This window comes from Silurus meridionalis, chromosome 14 (assembly GCF_014805685.1).
Source record: "Silurus meridionalis isolate SWU-2019-XX chromosome 14, ASM1480568v1, whole genome shotgun sequence".
Lineage (NCBI taxonomy): Eukaryota > Metazoa > Chordata > Actinopteri > Siluriformes > Siluridae > Silurus > Silurus meridionalis.
Window position 1 is genome coordinate 1,521,668 of NC_060897.1, and position 21,042 is coordinate 1,542,709.

Below are 21,042 nucleotides of genomic sequence, written 5' to 3' on the forward strand. Positions count from 1 at the left end.
TATGGTACTCAAGTAAAAGTTACTGTAGGATTGGTGGATGAACCTCTGTAAACACGAAGAAGACGCGCTGTGGGCGTGTCTCCGTTTATTCAGGTCTGTGCAGCAGTAATGGCGAGTCGAGGCGAGAGCAAGACGAGTTTCTCAAAGTGGAAATATGCTCATTATTTCACTTTAGTTAAGTATAAAGACAAAAACTTTTTAGTCAAATGTAAGCTGTGTCTTTCTGGTTCGAAGCTCGTATCTACTGTAATAAACAGCAACTCCAATCTGCTGAAGCTCCTCCAGGAACTGCATGCTAGAAGCTAGAAGCTAACCCGGTGTTCTGTTCTACATTGTTGATAGTTTTCATACTTCAGCTGTGAAAGGAACATTTTTAAGAGCTCAACACAACAGCAGAAGCCACTTTAGTTTTTGATTGTGAATATATTATTCAGCTTGTTTTGTTATTTATTTCAGAAATGCTTGTGATATATTCAGTTTGTGCTGCTCTGACTTTAATAAAATAGTGTTTAAAAATTACTTTGTGTTTAAGTCAGTTTTGTGTTTGTAGACCATAACGCATAAAAGGGCATTAATGGGAACATTAAAGAAGATTCTTTAAAAAAGTAACTAAAAAGTTACTTTTAACAGTAACACATTACTTTTTGGTGTAAATAATCAACAAAGTAACTAAGTAACTTTTTGAATGAAGTAACGAGTAACTGTAACTAGTTACTATTTTTTACACAACACTGCCTGACTAATGTGACTTTTGTACTTTTGCCGCAAAACAAAACAGGAATCTCACGTGATCACGTCATTTATCACGATAAGAGAAAATGCAAAATGCAGATTTAGAATTCAGGCCGCGAGCGAACTTCAATGGCAATTTAGCTTTCAGCTCATCAGCCAATCAGCGCAGGAGTTTCTCGGGGTGCAATTATTTTTATGTATTTATTAATAAATGTCGTTTTATGGAAAAAAAAAAAAAACCTGCTTTTAAAAATATTTAAAAAACTTCTTTCAAAAGTAGAAATACAGAAATAAATCTACTCAGTTACAGTAACATCTGTGAATAGAATCTGTTTCTTTCCACCTCTGGTTCCTGGTGCGCAATAAAGACTCACAAGGAACTGTTCTGGTTCAGGAACCATCCACAGCTCGACAGAGAACCTGTAATAATGTTCCTTTCAGGGTTCCTCTGCTGTTTGTTGGTTCTCAGCTTTCAGCAATGACTAATGACTGAATCTTTTCTAATCGACGAAGCCTTTGTTGCATTCTATGAAATCATGTGAGGAACCTTTAAGTGATTCAGTTCCCTAACTGGGGTCCAATCCGACAGCAGAAAGAAGTTTCTCCTGCATCTCAAACGGTCACCAGATGTTTGAATTTCAAGTCTTCAGGTTCTGAGGTCCATCAGGTGTTTTTTTGTGTGTTGTGGAGAAGATCGATCAGGTTTTTTTTCTCCTGATGAATAAAACTTTCCGTGTGATGAAATATTCATGTGGAACCTGCAGCCGTTTTGTTCTCCGTGTCAACAAACATTGTCTCGCGTCATTATTCATCCCTCCATTGTCACAGCGAGGAGACGAGGGTCCCGTTTTACTCCTGCTTTTCTCCTCAGTGTCAGTGACAAGCTGTTGCCTGCTCCCTCTGCGCCACTCCCTCCATCCCTCCCTCTCTCTCTCTCTCTCTCTCTCTCCATCCCTCCCTCCCTCTCCCCTTTTCTCCATCTCTCTGCCTCTCTCTCTCTCTCTCTCTCTTCTATCCCTCTATCCGCCTCTCTTTCTGTCTCTCTACCTTCCTTTTCCTCTGTCTTTTTCTTTCTCTTCTCCTCTGTCTTTCTTTCCTTCCATCTTTTCTATATCCTTCTCTCTTCCCCATTCTTCTTCCTATTTCTTTCTCTTCTCCTCTCTTGCTCTCCTTCTATCTTCCTATACCCCCCACTGCTCCACCTGTTGAAGCGATTGTTGATGCATTGTGCTCTCTCTCTCTCTCTCTCTCTCTCTCTCTCTCTCTCTCTGTGTACACGCCCCTCCTCTCCTCACCCAGGGGATATATAAAGAGAGAGCTCCACTTCACACACACACTTCACACACACACACTTCAGCACTTCAGCACTTCAGCCCCAGCAGACATGTCAGTCTCTCTCTGGTGTGAGGAGGAACCTCAGAGGACGTCGGTCCGAGCGTCGTTCGACCCCAACGCGTCCGGCCTCAGGGTCATCGAGAGACTGCTGCACTCCGAGGAGAGATACGTCCCGTCTGCCCTCTACGTCTCCCTCGTCCAGAGAGAACCCAAACGGAGAGAGGAACTCGCCAAGTGGACGCTCGAGGTAGACTTCATTTATAAATAATAACAACAACAACAACAACAATAATAATAATAATAACAACAACAACAACAACAACAACAACAATAATAATAATAATAATAACAACAACAACAACAACAACAATAATAATAATAATAATAATAATAACAACAACAACAACAATAATAATAATAAAAATAATAATAATAATGTGTTTAGTCAAATCTTTTTTCAGTTTTAGGAACAAAAACATCCTCAGGGTTCAAATATTAAAAAGACTGAAAATACAGAATGAAATATTTTAGATTTATTAATTATTTAACAGCAGAAAGAAACAGAGTCTGACAGGAGAGAAACATTTCTATTAAAACTCTCAAACACTAAACACTGATTATAAACACTGATTATAAACACTGATTATAAACACTGATTATAAACACTGATTATAAACACTGATTATAAACACTGATTATAAACACTGATTATAAACACTAAACACTGATTATAAACACTAAACACTGATTATAAACACTAATTATAAACACTGATTATAAACACTGATTATAAACACTGATTATAAACACTGATTATAAACACTGATTATAAACACTGATTATAAACACTAAACACTGATTATAAACACTGATTATAAACACTGATTATAAACACTGATTATAAACACTGATTATAAACACTGATTATAAACACTAAACACTGATTATAAACACTGAACTGACCCTGAAACTGAAATAAAAATAAAAATAAAAAAAATATTTTTTTTTCCAAAAAAAATGAAAAGGATGAATTTATCCAGTAGTGAGAATCCAACATCTGTAATAGATTTCAACTACATAAAGCAAACACATGATGATGGAAGAGAGAGAGAGAGAGAGAGAGAGAGAGAGAGAGAGAGAGAGAGAGAGAGATGAAGTGACTGGGAAGATAGATAGATAGATAGATAGATAGATAGATAGATAGATAGATAATGAGAGAAGTGTGTAGAAGAGAAACATAAAGGACACAAGAAGGCAATAAAGAGGTGGAGCTTCGTGTTAATTTATGTGAATTTATGTGAAATATCTCATGATGACGTCATTGTAATCTGAGTAATTGGTTCTTTCATGTCAGTCGCAGTAAAAAAAAGGGCGTGGTTGTAAAATATTCCGCGGTATTTAACGCCGTGGTTGTTTGTTTGTTGTTTGTAGTTAAGCGTGTAAAGTAGATTTATGGTAATCGCTGTGGCCCCGCCCCTCCACCTGTGCAGGTGTGCTGTGATTGTGGGTGTGACGAGGCCGTGTTTCCTCTGGCCGTCTCTCTGCTGGATCGCTACTTGTCCTCCACGCTGTCCCTCCCGTCTCCCACATGTCTCGCCGCCGCCTGCGTCCTCGTGGCGTCCAAACTGACGGAGAGCGAGACGGTCACGGCGCATGCGCTGTGCGCTTCCGCCGAGTACGACTTCATCTCGTCCGACCTGCGCGTGAGTGTCATGCAAATTTATTCACATTCATTTACATTATTTAGATTATTAATGTATTTATTACTTTAATTGATGATGCACTTGTTTCTGTTTAAGTTAAATCTACAGTTTTAAACAGTTCAATCTTCAGCTTTTAAGAGTTTGTCCTACACTATAAGGTCAAAAGTTTGTGGACACCCTACCACAAGAACAATGTGCCTCTTTTTGAACATCTCATTCTACCGTTCAGTCTCCATTCACTCTCATTAGGAGTTCATCTCTTCTGCAGCTTGTGTGTATGCAAGTTAAAAAAATGGTTCTGAAATGGTTCTCCAAAGGTTCTCTGGTTAAATGGGTCCTTCATAATCAGAAGGTTGATTGATGAAGTTCATTTCAGAAGGTCTACAACCCCAATAAGATGTACATAGCTCTATTTAAACCACGGACAAGTGTTCTCCAGTTCACTGGGTATCTCAGGTTCTAATAAGGAGTTCCTAGCTTTTAGCTCTTCTTAGAAGTTTCTTAGAAGACTTAAAGGTTCTTTGGAAGTTCCTTTGGGGGAACCATAATACAGATCATCCTGATAACAGGAACCGTCCTCTCGTCCGACCACATCTTTGATTCACATTCATTATTTTAATAATATCTTTATTACTTTAATTAATAATTTACTTGTTTGTTTAAATTATATCTACAGCTTTTTAGTGTTTGTCCTTCACTATAAGGCCAAAATTTTATGGACACCCGACCAAAAGAATGACATGTGCTTCTTTTCGAACGTTTGATCTTATTCCACATTTGGTCTCCATTCACTCCTGTAATAAGGTCCACTCTTCTGGCACTCTTCTGGATCTTCTGGTTTCACTATATATATTTATTTGAGGGTTCCGTATTTCCTAAAAGAACAAGACAAAGGAGAACGAGATGTTCTTCCAGGGTTTACTGGATAATTAAAGGTTCTTAGTGCAGAGAACCAAATAGAGAATCCCTAGTCCTACAGAGAACCTTGATACATAATGCATAAACCAAATTACGTAAATCTCTCAAGGGTTCTTTAAGGGTTCTTTAACTGTTTGTTGGGTCCAACAGTGGGTTACTCAGGACCCTTTCCAACAGGGGAACTTTCCATTGTAGGGTTCTACAAAGACAAAGCTCCATGTTTGTCAGAAAGGATTCTTTAGATGTTGAAAGATTCTAGATTTAAATAAAATCTGGTTCTTGGTTTCTGAGTAGAACCATGGAGGTTTCCTCAGATGATAGTTTGAGATTTGAGTCTTGTCTTGTGCAGGAAATGGAGCGAGTGGTGCTGGGAACGCTGCGCTGGGACGTGGCTGGCGTCACCCCTCAGGACTTCATCCCTCACTTCCTGACGTGTTTGGAGGAGCTGATGGGGGACGCAGAGGACAGTGGCGATCTTGTGTCTACGCTCAGACGCCACGGGGACACGCTGGCTGCCATGTGCGTGTGCGACTCTCGCTTTTTAGGAACTCGTCCATCTCTAGTAGCTGCTGCCACCCTCAACTCTGCCCTCCGAGGACTGGAGGCCAAGAGGAGGTGGGAGATGAGTCATGTGACCAGCACGCTGGCTGCGCTGTGTTGCAGTGACCCGGTGAGTGGGCGGGGTTTATTTTATATTTACTATACATCGTATTTACTGTTTAAAATATCTACTGGAGTGAAAATGGAGAAGGAGCGATGAGAAAACTTCCTCATATATTCAATACATTAAAAGGACTTAGCAACACTGCTAATCAAACAAGCTGGATAACAGACTGTCATGTGACATAACAAATAAACTTGCTATCTAATTTACCAAACGAATTTATAGTCATCTTTAAGAGATCATTTGCAATGTGTGAGTGTGAGGGTGAGGCCGAACACATCTTCTCTCATGTTCTCACAACACAAGTTCTTCAGATAGTGACCAAAATGTCCCATTCGGACTGCACAGAATTTCCTTCCATTTATTCACTTTTCAATTCTTCTGTGTTCTTTTACCAAGTTTGTGTGTTTGTGTGTTATAACTGGAGTTTTTTCTTCCTCGCAGGCCGTGCTGCAGGTCTACAGCGAGATGATCGAGGATGCTCTCAGGGAACGACTGAGGAATGGCCGAGGGCAGGATGACAAGGAGGACGGGAAGAACGGAGGGATGGAGGATGAGAGATCGAGCACGCCGACTGACCTGAGAGAAATCGACTTTTAAAACAAATCTCAGAAAGCGCACACGTCCGCCATCTTCCTCCTCCTCCACCACCACCACCATCATCAGTGAAACTGATGTAAACTTCTCAATGCTGCATAAAAATGTTATTTTAAATATCACAATTTTATTTATTTTATTTAATAATTGTCGTTATTTATTTCTTCGTTCCTCCGAGGTGTTACGTTCTGACAGATTTGTTTATCGTGATTTAGTTTTTTTGTTTGTATGTGGATTTTCTTTTTATAGTGTGTGCAATTTTTTTAATCTGCATGAATTTCTACCTAATATTATGTACCGTTTATTTATTAATGATCTTTATTCGTTATTTATTCATGCGTGTGATGTTATTTTAATTTATTCGGATTTTCTTTTTGTTTACTATGTAAGACAATGCTTGATGAAATGAAAAATCTATTTTTTAAAAGTAATTAAAATAGTATTTAATAAACATCGCTGTAGTTTGTGGGTTTGTGTCCGAGTCTTTGAAACGTAATTATTTAATTTATTTAGTTAATTATTAGTTAATAATTAAACAAATATGAATGACAATTGTTACTTTAATTATAATTAAACCAACAAATCATATTCATAAAACATAAACCAGATAATATTTAATAACAATAATATTAGATATATATATTTTTATCTTACTGATACCGGGTGGAATTGTATTAAATGATAAATTATGCAAAAATAAATATAAAAGAATCTATTTTATTTGTAATGATTAGCGAAATGCTAACGCTTGTTATGCTAGGCATTAGCAGTGACGTGTACATTTTGGAATATTATAGAAAACATATAAACCCAATCCTCTATATAATGTTGTACATAGATGTATTGTGTATCATGTTCCATTTGTTATATGACCAGATTGCATTTTTTTTATATATATTTTATTATAAAAACATAAATACAAATAAATCTACGTATTAGCCGTCGCGTATTGATGACGCAATCAACCAGCGACCGTCTAAGCAACGCGACGACGGGGAATCAAAACAAACGTGGAGGTTTCCCAGGGGTTTGTTTCATTACTGGGGATTAAAAAAAAGACGTGAAAACCTGTTCAACTCACTTTAAAGGTACGTTTGAAATGTCCAAGATGATTACTAGACAACTGTGGTGGTGTTTTTGTGAATGATCTTTGAGAAAATAAACGGAAGAGGATAGTATTTCAGGTGCTGATGGTGTCTGGGCCTGTATTAAATATCAGCAAACACGTGTTGCTTTTAATATCCAGATTTATTTTGGTCTCTGTCTCCTGAAGTTTTGAGTCTAGAGGAGAAATCATAAACACCAGAAGATCTGGGAAGTGTCTCGAGCTGCCTTTGAAAGCTGCTGTACAGGTGAGCTGAATATTAGACATTGATCAGGTTTTAGGATCAGGAGGAACATTTCTGTGAGGAAGTGAGTCCAAGATGTTATCGATCATTATTACATTATAAACATTTGTACATCATCTGAGATCAGATGGCACCTCCGAGATCTTCTCATTGTGGTGATAATGGTCTGGGTTGTTAGGTTCTTTGAATACACGTGCAGACGTGATTAATACGTCAGGATTGAGTTGAGGTTCTACATATAGAAACCATGATAAGCAGCGCTGTGATTGGCCGGTCAGCGGTACAGTGAGAGCCAATGAGAGTGCAGAGTAACAGTAATAAGAAATGTTACATGAAGAGTTTCAGATGTAAACTACAGCTCACTGAGGGAATAAATGTTGTTGTTGTTGTTGTTTACAGGAGTATGGTGGGCGTTTGTGTGTGGCTGCTGCTCCTGTCCGTGTCTCTGAAGGTGTGGTCAGTGCCGATCGAGCGCAGCGCTCCAGCACAGGATGAGAAAGCCGAGGAAAATGCGGTATGAGTGATGTGTTTTTAAAAACAAAACTGCAATGGTTTAGCAACTGATGAGTCGAGCAGGAACTTTACACAACTGCACATTCGATTCATCAGGACCCACACCTTCTTACTATCTCCTAATCCCGCACCTCGTCTTAATCCCGCACCTCGTCTTAATCTCGCACTGCCTTAATCCCGCACTCGCCTTAATCCCGCACCTCGTCTTAATCCCGCCTTAATCCCGCACTCGCCTTAATCCCGCACCTCGCTTTAATCTCGCACCTCGCCTTAATCTCACACCTCGCCTTAATCCCGCACCTCGCCTTAATCCCGCACCTCGTCTTAATCCCGCACCTCGTCTTAATCTCACACCTCTTCTGAATCCCGCACCTCGTCTGAATCCCGCACCTCGTCTTAATCCCGCACCCCGCACCTCGTTTTAATCTCACACCTTGTCTTAATCCCGCACCTCGCCTTAATCCCGCACTGCCTTAATCCCGCACCTCGCTTTAATCTCACACCTCATCTGAATCCCGCACTCGCCTTAATCCCGCACCCCGCACCTCGTTTTAATCCCGCACCTCGTTTTAATCCCGCACCTCGTCTTAATCCCGCACCTCGTCTTAATCTCACACCTCATCTGAATCCCGCACCTCGTCTTAATCCCGCACCTCGTCTTAATCCCGCACCTCGTTTTAATCTCACACCTAATCTTAATCCCGCACCTCGTCTTAATCTCACACAGTGCCACAATCCATTTTTTGGTTTCTGTATATGTGGTGCACACACACACACACACACACGTCTCCTGTACCAGTTCGTCTTGTGCTTTACTGGACCCCTCGGTCACACCCCCTGGCCACGCCCCCTTGTTCACCAAGGCAAGAAACTTTTATTGTAATTTTAACCCTATACATGTATATCTGACGCCGTACACAGTGAAATGAGACAACGTTCCTCCAGAACCCTGGTGCCACATAAAACAACATAGTTCATGTTTATTTCTATCGCACTTTTTACAACAGACATTGTCTCAAAGCAGCTTTACAGAATTTAAGACTGAAGGTAAATGATGTGTTTAACCCTGATGATTAAGTCTGGGGGGCGACTGTGGTGAAGGAAAACTCCCTTAGATGTTATGAGGAAGAAACCTTGAGAGGAACCAGACTCAAAAGCAGAACCTCATCATGATTTTGTTGTCATCAACAGTGTGATTATAGTCTTTAAACACTACAGAACACTGGAGAGTGAGAACTTACATGAGCACTGGAGTGTGTGAGTGAGTGATGATCTTTCTACAGTCGTATACAGTCAGTTCACGTTGTGGAACCAGGAGCTACTGAGCAACTCGTCAAATAGCTCAACATCTGAGATCATCGTAGATCCATCACCAGCTTCCTTTAAAAAAACATGGAGCTACAAGAACACAGTTAAGGACTAAAGTGTGTTGTGTTGTAATTTGCAACCAACAGCATGTGAACAGTTCTGGAGTTCTAATAAATGGAGAATATAATATGGGTGGTGCTGAAGACATGGATGTGTGAAATAAGTATTGAGTGTGTGTTTGAGTTCAGAGTTGTAGCAGCTCAGTAACACACAGTTGAGTGAGTGATCTTGGTGATGGAGCTGGTGTTGAGCGACCAGGTGATGTTCTCCGCCAGATGAACACCAAGGATTTTGGTGCTCTTGAGGATCTCCACGGAGGATCCATCGATGATCAGTGGAGAATGGCCACTCTGTGCTCTCCTGAAGTCCACAACCATCTCTAGTTCTGTCAACATTTAGAGACGGGTTGTTGCACGACATCAGGCTGTTAACTGCTGCACCTCACCTCTCTATGCTGACTCGTCGTTCTTGCTGATGAGACCCACCACGGTCGTGTCATCAGCGAACCTGATGATGTGGGTCGAGCTCTGCATAGCTACACAGTCGTGAACAGCAGTGGGCTGAGCACACAGCCCTGAGGTGCCCCAGTGCTCAGGATGCTGGAGATGCTGTTTCCTGATTGTATTAATGCTGAACTGAAGTCTATAAACAGCATTTGTACGTAAGTGTCCTTATTGCCCAGGTGGGTGAGGGCCAGACGAATTGTCGTGGGGATGGCATCATCCGTGGAACGGTTTGGACGATACGCAAACTGCATCTGGTCCAGTGAGGGTGGAAGCTGGGTCTTGATGTTCCTCATGATGAGCCTCTCGAAGCACTTCATCACGATAGGTGTAAGCGCAACGGGACGATAGTCAATGAGGCAGGAGACTGTAGATTTTTTCGCCACTGGGACGATAGTCGTCGTCTTAAGGCACGTAGGAACAACTGCGCTGCTCTGGGAGATGTTGAAGATGTTCAGTGAAGTTTTCCTGAGTTTTCCTCACGTCATCCGTGGATAGACAGAGAACCTGGTCACTGGGAGGAGGAGGAGTTTACCAGATGAACAGTAATCATGAGACATTTGTGTGTGTGTGTGTGTGTGTGTGTGTGTGTGTGTGTGTGTGTGTGTGTGTGTGTTGTAGGACACAGGGCTGTATTATGATCGTTACCTGAGGGAGGTGATCGAGGTTCTGGAGACGGATCCTCACTTTAGAGAGAAACTGCAGAGCGCAAACACCGAGGATATTAAAGTAACACACACACACACAAACACACACACACACCACCTGGATGCCACCACCACAACATGGCCACCACCATAAGAGGAAATTACTGCATCTCATAAACCGTGTGTGTGTGTGTGTGTGTGTGTGTGTGTGAGATTAGGAACCATGTGTGTGTGTGTGTGTGTGTGTGTGTGTGTGTGTGTGTGTGTGTGTGTGTGTGTGTGTCTGTCTGTGTTTGATGTCTCAGAATCTTGTAATCCCAGAAGTTTTAATGGCCTTCATCAGCCAATCAGCTTTCAGCAGAATTTTTAAGCTTCAGGTTACTCATATTCTCATTTATTAATAGCCATTTGTGTGTGTGTGTGTGTGTGTGTGTGTGTGTGTGTGTGTGTGTGTGTGGCGACAGAATGGACGACTCAGCAAGGAACTGGATTTGGTGGGTCATCATGTCCGAACCCGTCTGGATGAGCTGAAGAGGCAGGAAGTGTCTCGCCTCAGGATGCTGCTCAAGGCCAAGATGGACAGCACCAACATGCAGAGTAAGAGTCGTGTGTGTGTGTGTGTGTGTGTGTGTGTGTTTTTTAAACACCACAATGTGCTTCTGTTCCTGTTCCTCTGCCAGGTGTTCAGATGGATCACGTGTCCTTACTGAAGCAGTTTGAACATCTGGATCCTCATAACCAGAACACGTTCGAGGCCAAAGACCTGGAGCTGCTCATCTCCACGGTGAGCTCCAGCGTTCCTCACATCGATTAGTGTTCGGTTCATTACCCAGGAGTTTTCAGGAAGCAGGGTGTGTGTGTGTGTGTGTGTGTGTGTGTGTGTGTGTGTGTGTGTGTGTGTGTGTGTGTGTGTGTGTGTGTGCGTGTGTAGGACAAAGCATTACATTCATAAATAGGTAAATAAATAATAATAGGAAATAATTAAATGATTGGCTTTTAATTTATTCACTTCAATTTATTTAAAAGAAGGAAAGAATAAAATACTGGTGAGTAAAAGAAGGAGTTTGAGGCACACGTGCACACGCTTGTGTTGAATCTGCACCATTAGGTCGTGCGTGTGACATCATTCATTTAATATTTCAGATATCGACACAATGAACATCCACGTAAAATTGCTCATGATTAATAAAAGACTGTCTAAGCTCCGCCCACTTCTGAACTGAACCTACTGTGATGTAAAGCTCTCCTTCGTTTTCGCTCTTCTGGATCTGTGGGGCGTACGGCGGAGTAGTGACGAACGATTCGTTAACGTGACTCAGAAGAACGAGTCGTCTCAAACAGCGATTCGTTTATTTTCTCCCGGACGCTCACGAGCGCAATCTTAACGTTATTGTTACAATAATTCCAGAAGTAACATTTTATATGATTTCTGATCAAAGGAACGAAACGACTCCAAAAAAAACCCGAGATTCAACGAACCGAGTCGCTGAAAGGATCCTCATGAGCCGATGGGAATTGTAGTTCTCAGAAATAAAGATCTAAATCAATAATAAAGTGTGCACATGCCCAAAGTAAACGTAATAAAATATCTATAAAGGATGATATTTACCTTTTTTTTGTTTGTTTGTTTGTTTAATTAAACTGATTTATTAAATGACGGATTGGTATCTTTGGACTTCGCACCCTCAGCCCCATCCTGAGGCTCTCTGGTGGTTAGTTTCAGCTTCTGTATCTCCTTTTCCATGCTTTTCATCATCCTGTTCTTCTCCTCAATCTCCAGCAACTTGACGCTGAGCTTTTCACGCAGTTCGGTTTCAAGCCTGTCCTTGCTCTTCTTCATGAGCTCCAGCTGCTTCGCGAGCGACTCCGCCTCGTCCCGGTACTTCTCCACTTGGATCACCAGCATCTCCTTTTCGGCCTGACTGGCTCTCCTCATCTCCAGTGTCTCCTCCTTGTTTTTCCTCTTCAGGTCCTGTTTTTGCTTTTGCTGCAACTCCCTGATCTCTCGCTTCTTCAAGCTGTCCATGTTCTTTCTCTCGCTTTCAAATTCCAGCCTCATTTTCTGGACTTCTTCCTCATGGCTTTTTTCCAGTTTCTCTTTTTCCATCAGCAGAATCTTAATCCTTTCTTCCAGCTGAACCTCTTTATCCGTCCCCTCTGTAAACTGGAGCTCGGGTGTTTCTCGGCTCGTGCTGTTCCTCCTGGTTTGGATCCACTCTAGAGGGCTTAATATATCTATGATGCTGTCTCTTTTCTTCGGTTTCTCCTTCCCTTCGTTCCCAATCCTCTGCTCTTCTACGGTTTTTGTCGCTTTCTCACACTCCTCCACCAATTTCTCCTCCGTCGCAGTGGACGTTCCCTGGTCGCGTTGGAGCTCCTCCTGGAGTTGGGGGTCCATCGTCTCCAGCTCTTGCTTGCGTTCTTTCTCCAGAGTGCAAAACCGTGTCACTGCGACTTATGATTTTAAAATCACACGACCTGCTCACGAGCATGTGCACTGCTGCCGTCTAACAAGGACTGATGGAGAGACGGAGTAAAGGGAGAGGGTTAACAACTTTTCTGTGATGTCACGGACCCGCCCCTTTCATAATCCTCTCTGATGTCATCGCAACGTGTCACGTGATACGAATAGAGCTGCAACAACTACCGTAATTTCCGGGCTATTAAACGCACCCAAATATAAGCCGCACCCACTGAATTGTACAAAGATTTTTATTTTGAACATAAATAAGCCGCACCTGTCTATAAGCCTGTCTACACTGAAACTAATGAACTTTATACAGGCTTTAATGAAAGACAGTGTCTGTTACACAGCTTGTATCTAAACAGTAGCCTACCAAGAAAGTCATTGTTCACTGTCTTCCTCCTTCCTTTCACAACTATTTCTCTCGGGAGTTTATCTTTTGGCATCGTCGTGCGTTTAAAAATCACCATCGGTGAATCTTTTCTCCCGATGCCGTGCAGCTCAGAACACAGGTGAAGTGTGTGTTTTTATGCCCGGTTGTTTTCAGCGTGACGAATGATTCACATTTCCTGTAGACAGTCCGAGTGAGCGGCAGGTCAAACCTCAGAGGAACATCATCCATATTTATGATGTGGTGCGGCCCGATTCAGTGGAAGCGCATCTGATTTAATATAAAGAGTTTCATTGGTTCCCCTGAACCCGTTCTGCAATTTCATTGGTCTAATATTATGCGGTTCAGTTTTTATAAACTTACTTCAGCAAACTTTAACAAATGTCTTCATTCCTTCCATTCGACTGTTTTTATACGTAAAAACAGAAGGTAGCGATTTTGCACAAATCTGAGTTTTACAAATCGTATTTCTGTTCGTCAGTGTTTTGGGAATGATGGACAGATCAACAGACAGATCAACAGACAGATCAACAGATAGATCAACAGACGAGCAGATCAGATTTGAGTTGAAATGTGCTACTCTGGGAGCATAGCTGAATGGATAGAGATCTGGATAAATAGATAAAGGACATGTACATGGCTGAATAGATTGACGGATATGAACATGGATGTATAGTTGTGTTCGTTGATGGATAGATTTATTAATAGATTGTTTATAACTTAGAAAAAAAGTACGATCCTCTAAATTAAAATCACATGACCACCACAAAAGGGCGGAAACGGTTTGTTAAATAATTGGAATACCAAAAAAAAATGTCCATTTAACTAAACACTGAGCACTGCGTTTCCCCACGGACGGTTATTACTGACGCACCACCTGCTAAACTCTGGAGCGCTCTGGACAGGGAATGCCGAAGAAAGAGAGAAAACAGCGAAGAGAATATTCGTACGGAAGCCTGTTTTCGCCACATGAAATAAAAAAAAGTTTTCCTAATTCCAACTTTTTTCCCCGGCCAATCGGAATGCAGCAGGAATGTTGGACGTTTGCGAGAAATAAAGTCGGAATTTGAGATGATTTCAAATACTTTTTTTGTATTTTTCAGCTTTAACATTAGAGTTGGTCAAGTGATTGTCTTTATATCTCTGTTCATTACATTACATTGAAACTGTGTGTGTGTGTGTGTGTGTGTGTGTGTGTGTGTGTGTGTGTGTGTGTGTGTGTGGCAGGCCACTAAAGACCTGGAGAATTACGATGCAGAGCGTCACGAGGAGTTCAAACGCTACGAGATGCTGAAGGAGCACGAGAGGAGGGAGTACCTGAAGAGTCTGGACCAGGAGAAGAGGGAAAGAGAGGAGAAGAGGATGGAGGAGATGAAGGAGAAACACCGCCAGCATCCCAAAGTCAATGCACCGGTCAGACCATCCATCCATCCATCCATCCATCCATCCATCCATCCATCCATCCATCCATCCATCCATCCATCCATCCATCCATCCATCCATCCATCCATCCATCCATCCATCCATCCATCCATCCATCCATCCATCCATCCATCCATCCATCTGTCTCTCCCAACTGTTCATGTTTTTACAGTTCTTCTCTCCTTCCCTCCCAAAGTCCATTCATTTTTCCTCCATACCATTCCATCCATTTTCCCTGCATCCCTCCATCCCAATCAGCTATCTCTCTCTTCATCCTATCGAACACCCGTTTTACTCTTCTGCCCAAATATCTATCCATTTTTCCTCTTCCCATTTATCCGTCCCTCGATTCCAACCATCAATCTATCCATCTCCCTAATCTGTTCATCCATACATCTCTCTATCCTTTCCTATCCTTTACTTTTTAATCATCCTCTGTTCACTCCTCCATCCCTCGCTCTCACCCACACATCCAGTTTTTATCCATCTATCCGACCTCTCCATCCAACTATAACTTCCCTCTTTCATTTATCTGTCCATACTTTTCTTCCCATCCTCAATTTAGCTCTCAATCTAAGGCAACCATCTATTTATTCATTCCTCTCAACTACCCATCCCTCCGTTCGTCCATCCATCCATCCAGCCCTTTATTCCTCCCAGCATCCATCCATTTAGTCATCTATCTTTTTTATTCATCTACATTTATCTACTCATCCATTCTTCCCATTAATTCATCCACTCATCCATGTTTTCATTTTATTCATCCATCCATTTTTCTCTTTGATCCGTTTATTAGTATTTTCTAACCATCTATCTGTCCATCCATCTTTTTTTCCCCTTTTATCCATCACTCCTCACTTTAAACCCATCTCTCACTCCCAAGCATCAATCCATCTATTTATTCTGCCAATCATTTATTAATTTGTCCGTTTATCCCTCCATCTCTATCCCTTACCCGAATGTCCATCTATCTATCGTCCATCCCAACCGCACCTCCATCCATCCATTCACGTGTTATTTTTTACTAGGATGGGTTTTTTTTTTTTTGTAAATGTGTTTATTAGGAATATACAAACATATTAGTGTATCAAAAACACCCCCCCCCCCAAAAAAAAAAAAATAAATAAATAAACCAAACACAAACAAACAAAAAACACCCTCCTGCACAGTACCCTGAAAATAATGATCATAAATTGTTAACAGTATCAACAATACAATAAATTGTTAATAAATTGATAATAAAAAAAAAAATAGAATAATGCAAGTTCTCCTCGTTAGCACCTGTTCCAGGCTGCACCTCATCAACCCGCTCAGCTAAGGCTCAGAGCGAGAGCGAGATTTCCGTCGGAGAATTTGGAGGGATGTTGTTCTCTTGTTTATGTGAGATGTCATTCCTTAGTTAGACGCACACCGGAGCTCACCAGCACGTGTCCACCTTCAGTGACTGCATCACGTGACTCCATTAGGATGGACGTGAAAGAGTTGGAACACGTCTCCAGCCGGATGATGAGTGTTTTCTCTTTCTGTGTTTCCTGTATGTAGGGGAGTGTAGACCAGCTGAGGGAGGTGTGGGAGGAGACGGACGGGTTGGACCCACAGGAGTTCAACCCCAAGACCTTCTTCAAACTCCACGGTAACTCCTCAGATGTGATGAAATGAACTGCTGTTGAATTCTGCATTCTGATTGGTTGGAAGGTGATGATTCATTGAAGGAGTCTCCAGTCTGAGTGCTTTGTAATACAGTGGGTTTTTTTCTTCCTTCAGACACTAACGAGGACGGCGTGCTGGACGAGCAGGAGCTGGAAGCTCTCTTCACAAAAGAGGTAAACAACAGACCGGTTGGCAGGAGTTGAGGTAGTGATGATGTCACAACCTTTCCACCAATCAGGTGCTGTAATGATGGTATTTACTGAAAGATGTGGAAAGGTTGACTTGTCTTCTGTGTGCATTTCTGTTTGTTTTTTCAGTTGGAGAAGGTGTACGACCCGAAGAACGAGGAGGACGACATGATGGAGATGGAGGAGGAGAGGCTGCGGATGAGAGAACACGTCATGAAAAACGTCAGATTCATCTTTCTCTCTCTCTTTTTTGCAGGACTGAGAGCTCAGTCCAAGCAGTGAGATCAAAATTTCATCTTGCACATAGGAAAATAAATAGAAATTATCTGACTGATTGACTGTCAGTCTGTCTGTCTGCCTATTTACTTCTGTTTGTCTGTCTGTCTATCTATTTATTTCTATTTGTCTGTCTGTCTGCCTATTTCTCTTTCTGTTTATCTGTCTGTCTGCCTATTTATGTCTATTTGTCTGTCTGTCTGTCTATTTATTTTTATTTGTCTGTCTGTCTGCCTATTTATTTCTCTTTCTGTTTATCTGTCTATTTATTTCTATTTGTCTGTCTGTCGGTCTGTCTATTTATGTCTATTTGTCTGTCTGTCTGCCTATTTATTTCTATTTGTCTGTTTGTCTGTCTGTCTATTTAATTCTATTTGTCTGTCTGTCTGTCTGTCTGTCTATTTAATTCTATTTGTCTGTCTGTCTGTCTGCTTATTTATTTCTATTTGTCTGTCTGTCTGTATTTCTATCTATCTGTCTGTCTGTATTTCTATCTATCTGTCTGTCTGTCTGTCTATTTATTTATTTAAATCTGTCTGTCTGTCTATTTATTTCTATTTGTCTGTCTGTCTGTCTGTCTATTTCTATTTGTCTGTCTGTTTATTTCTATTTGTCTGTCTGTCTGTCTGCCTGTTTATTTTTATTTACCTGTCTGTCTGCCTATTTACTTCTGTTTGTCTGTCTGTCTGCCTACTTACTTCTGTCTATCTGCCTATTAATTTCTATTTATCTGTTTGTCTGTCTATTTACTTTTGTTTGTCTGTCTGTCTATTTCTATTTATCTGTCTGTTTGTCTGTCTGTCTATTTCTATTTGTCTGTCTGTCTGTCTATTTATGTCTATTTATTTGTCTGTCTGTTTGTCTATTTACTTCTGTCTGTCTTATTGTCTCACTGTCTTAATGCAATTGCATCATTAATAGAGTATTAATTTATAATTATGACGTTAAAAATACTATTATTTGACGTAATTCATGTTGTGTTTATTTGTACATGTATATAATATAAATGATTTGTATTTTATATTCTCACCCTGCAGGTGGACCTGAATCACGACCGCCTGGTCAGCATGGACGAGTTTCTCAGATCCACAGAGAAGAAGGAGTTCAGCAGCCCAAATGAGTGGGAGGTAAGAGACCAACCCCAAACATGTCATTGGTATTTACAGCCACGCTTTGGCCATGTGACCTCCTGATGATCACACCTGGCCACGCCCCCCCTCCAAGTACTTCAAATCAGGCTTCGGTTTGTTTAATAGACGCTGGATGATAAGACGCCGGTGTACTCGGAGGAGGAGCTTCAGCGCTTTGAGGCGGAGCTTCGAGACAAGCAGGTGGAGCTCAGCAGAAGGGCGGAGACTCTGAGACAAGAACAGGAGATTCTGAACGAGAGAGGCAAAGCGCTGGAGGCCCAAAAGAAAGAGTACCAACAGGTGAGGGAGGGGTTTCGAAGGTGTGTATTTCAGCGGTGTGTTTGGGTTAGCCGGGGCAACGGCAGTCCCAAGACAGCTGATTGACTTTTGATACGTCTGTGTGTGTCTGTGTGTGTCTGTGTGTGTCTGTGTGTGTCTGTGTGTCTGTGTGTCTGTGTGTCTGTGTGTCTGTGTGTCTGTGTGTCTGTGTGTGGAAAAAAACTAGTAGTACAATTTCAGGTCTTTGAATGAACTTGTTTATGCTTTTGATTGCCATGGTGACGCAAACAGTTTGTCACAGCCTCCACACTGGTTGTTACTCGTGACGTTTTGTGTCTCAAAGGCAGTGAAGGAGATGTCCCAGAGACAGAAAGACCAGCAGGAGGTTGACCAACCACCTCCTTCAGGACCTAACGGAGAACTGCGCTTTCAGCCGGACCTTCCGAACCTGGCTCAAGAACATGATCAAGGTGAGAAGAACCCAGTGCCCTGGGGGCTAAAACTTTTGCTTTCTTGATGTGTGATGTATAAACAGAACTTTAAAGCATTTCATTAATGTGTGTGTGTGTGTGTGTGTGTGTGTGTGTGTGTGTGTGTGTGTGTGTGTGTGTGTGTGTGCCAGTTGGAAAGGTGCCTGTCGATCAGAACGGAGACGTCCAGAACGGTCCACCTGCTGAGCCGCCACAGAACCTTCCTCAACACACACCATAACTCCTCTCAATTAAAACACACACACACACACACACACACACACACACACACACACACACACTTTGGGTGAGGGCAGAGATAGAAGCAGCCACCGAGCTGAAATTGCAGCTGAAGCGCCGATAGAATTTTGCAAAAAAGTTGCGGCAGATGTTTGTGTGGTTTGGAGTGAATGACTTCCTGGACGTTCTTGCAGGGGAGAGTCCATCTGAACACTGCCCAGGGTGATTATGGGATACATGAACCTTTATACACTGGTATGAGTTGGTATGGGTTTTAATCGGGGGCTCAGGAGCAGCACTTTGGTGTGGCTGGGATTTGAACTTGACGACCTTCAGATTCAAAGTCCAATATCTTAACCAATGAGCTCAACGTGCTCATGGGGGAACTCGATAAAATGAATACAATCCTGTTGAGCATGTCCCTGAGCACGTCACTGATTAGGGCTTGAAGGACTCAGAGGGCACTAATGAGGCCACCTGGTACTCATAATACCCAGCCTTCCACTCATCTTCTTGTCCAATGCGCAAAGGTGGTAAACACTGCGCAAGTCCAATTTGGTGGAAATGGACACTCCTTCTAGCAGATCAAAGGCAGAAGCCATAAGAGGCAGAGAAACCAGGCAGAAGAACAACCCATACTCTGTCAAGGGTAGTGGAAGGACGGATGAATTCTGCCTCAAGATTTAGATCCATTGTCCAGTCAGGATTGGAGAAGGTAAATATCCTCTCCCTGGAAGGTGTCAGGAAGCAGGTCAATACCACAGTAGTGAGGGTGTTTGCTTCTCTACTCTAACGGAACATCTGGAGCAGCACTGCAGGAGCGAGGGGGAAGAGGCAGGTAGGTTTCTACTTATGAATGGTCTTCATGGACCAATTAATGAGTGGTGCCTGAGGATGAATGGACATTGTGCAGACTGGAGGGTGATGAATAACTTGCCCTCTGCCTAGACATTTTCCATCCAGAACAGTTCTGTTCAGGAAAATGGAGACGTGATGTTTGCATCTCCATACCAGGAAGATCGTCCATGGGAGAGGCGCTAGGGCAAGAGGCAGGTGGTGTGACAGACAGGACTCTACTTTGATGGTTGAGCCAGGGGTGCTTAAGGATGTCTGAAAATTGTGGAGCTGGAGCTCCTCTCTGCTCGAAGGTGTTGAGGTGCAGGGGAATATTAGGAACGAGTTGTTTTCTCTTGGTTCAGGGCTTTTCTATCCAAAACTATTATGGTCTGGGTTTTGACAGTGGTTCTGCAGGAACCTAAATATTATGGGGTAAAGAAATATAACAGCGACCTCTGGTGGGGAAACTGAAGAAACACCGAAACTAAAGAAGGGAAGAATCCCAACAGACGACTTCTAAACTTCTCAACAGATTGCCTTCACACACACACACACACACACACACACACACACACACACACAGAGGAATACAGTGAACAGAGATTGGAGTCAAAAAGTATTTCTTTGGCAGAACCACTAAATATGAGCAGGTGTCACTTTTTAATGGTTTTGAACTCACTATGATCTTTAATGACGTCACTCGGCATCGTACGTCCGTTAAAGTGTTATTAAACTCCTCCCTGAACAATTTACATATTAATATATTAATCTGTATTATTACATGAAATAAACTCTAGGAAAAATACATTAAAATTTAAAAAGATGAGCCCAAGAAATATTCTCTATTCAAAAATCTGAATTGATTTGAATCGTATTTAATGTGTTTCAGGGCGGAGTTTAACTCGAATTAGAGTGTGTTTACATTTTATTAGAACATTTTTAGATTCTTTTGCAATGCTGCAACGTGCTTCATTTTGCTTTAAGCTGTTTTCGTTCATACACATTGTTTGATTTATGACCGGTAATGCTGGAATACACACACACACACACACACACACACACACATACGCAGACAGATAAAATTTCAGAAAAAGATTTTATTTAATTTGGAATAAAGATGATTTCAGATTCTACACTGAAACGTTGCCGGCGTCACTTTTTATCAACTCCAGCTTTTTGAACGGATGCAGATTAAATAAGCCCCACCCCTTTTTGAACGGATGCAGATTGAATAAGCCCCACCCCTTTTTGAACGGAAGCAGATTAAATAAGCCCCACCTCCTTTTTGAACGGATGCAGATTGAATAAACCCCACCCCTTTTTGAACGGATGTAGATTGAATAAACCCCACCTCTTTTTGAACGAT

At 41.8% G+C, this 21,042-nt stretch overlaps 2 protein-coding genes across 4 annotated transcripts; both read left to right on the forward strand.

Moving 5' to 3' along the window:
- Positions 1–2,069: 2,069 nt before the first annotated feature.
- Positions 2,070–6,340, forward strand: ccndx (cyclin Dx). Its single transcript, XM_046865644.1, has 4 exons — positions 2,070–2,314; positions 3,558–3,770; positions 5,038–5,358; positions 5,797–6,340. The coding sequence occupies exons 1-4, from the start codon at positions 2,117–2,119 to the stop codon at positions 5,950–5,952; spliced, it is 888 nt and encodes a 295-aa protein (XP_046721600.1). The 5' UTR covers positions 2,070–2,116; the 3' UTR covers positions 5,953–6,340.
- A 565-nt stretch (positions 6,341–6,905) lies between these two features.
- nucb1 (nucleobindin 1) lies at positions 6,906–20,817 on the forward strand. Of its 3 annotated transcripts, none has more exons than XM_046865641.1 (14): positions 6,906–7,037; positions 7,223–7,301; positions 7,698–7,812; positions 10,304–10,411; positions 10,794–10,926; positions 11,010–11,113; positions 14,412–14,597; positions 16,149–16,239; positions 16,371–16,429; positions 16,574–16,666; positions 17,758–17,847; positions 17,977–18,150; positions 18,473–18,599; positions 18,752–20,817. In XM_046865641.1, the coding sequence occupies exons 3-14, from the start codon at positions 7,702–7,704 to the stop codon at positions 18,838–18,840; spliced, it is 1,365 nt and encodes a 454-aa protein (XP_046721597.1). In that variant the 5' UTR covers positions 6,906–7,037; positions 7,223–7,301; positions 7,698–7,701; the 3' UTR covers positions 18,841–20,817. The 3 variants fall into 3 exon arrangements, with proteins under 3 accessions (XP_046721597.1, XP_046721599.1, XP_046721598.1); XM_046865642.1 differs by having other exon boundaries at positions 6,918–7,037; positions 7,196–7,301; XM_046865643.1 differs by lacking the exon at positions 7,223–7,301.
- Positions 20,818–21,042: the final 225 nt, after the last annotated feature.

Coding starts and splice junctions, on each gene's coding strand:
- ccndx (XM_046865644.1), top strand. CDS start 2,117: ATGTCAGTCTCTCTCTGGTGTGAGGAGGAACCTCAGAGGACGTCGGTC. Junction 2,315..3,557: donor TCGCCAAGTGGACGCTCGAG/GTAGACTTCATT, acceptor CCACCTGTGCAG/GTGTGCTGTGATTGTGGGTG. Junction 5,359..5,796: donor CGCTGTGTTGCAGTGACCCG/GTGAGTGGGCGG, acceptor TCTTCCTCGCAG/GCCGTGCTGCAGGTCTACAG.
- nucb1 (XM_046865641.1), top strand. CDS start 7,702: ATGGTGGGCGTTTGTGTGTGGCTGCTGCTCCTGTCCGTGTCTCTGAAG. Junction 7,813..10,303: donor AGAAAGCCGAGGAAAATGCG/GTATGAGTGATG, acceptor TGTGTGTTGTAG/GACACAGGGCTGTATTATGA. Junction 14,598..16,148: donor ATCCCAAAGTCAATGCACCG/GTCAGACCATCC, acceptor TCCTGTATGTAG/GGGAGTGTAGACCAGCTGAG.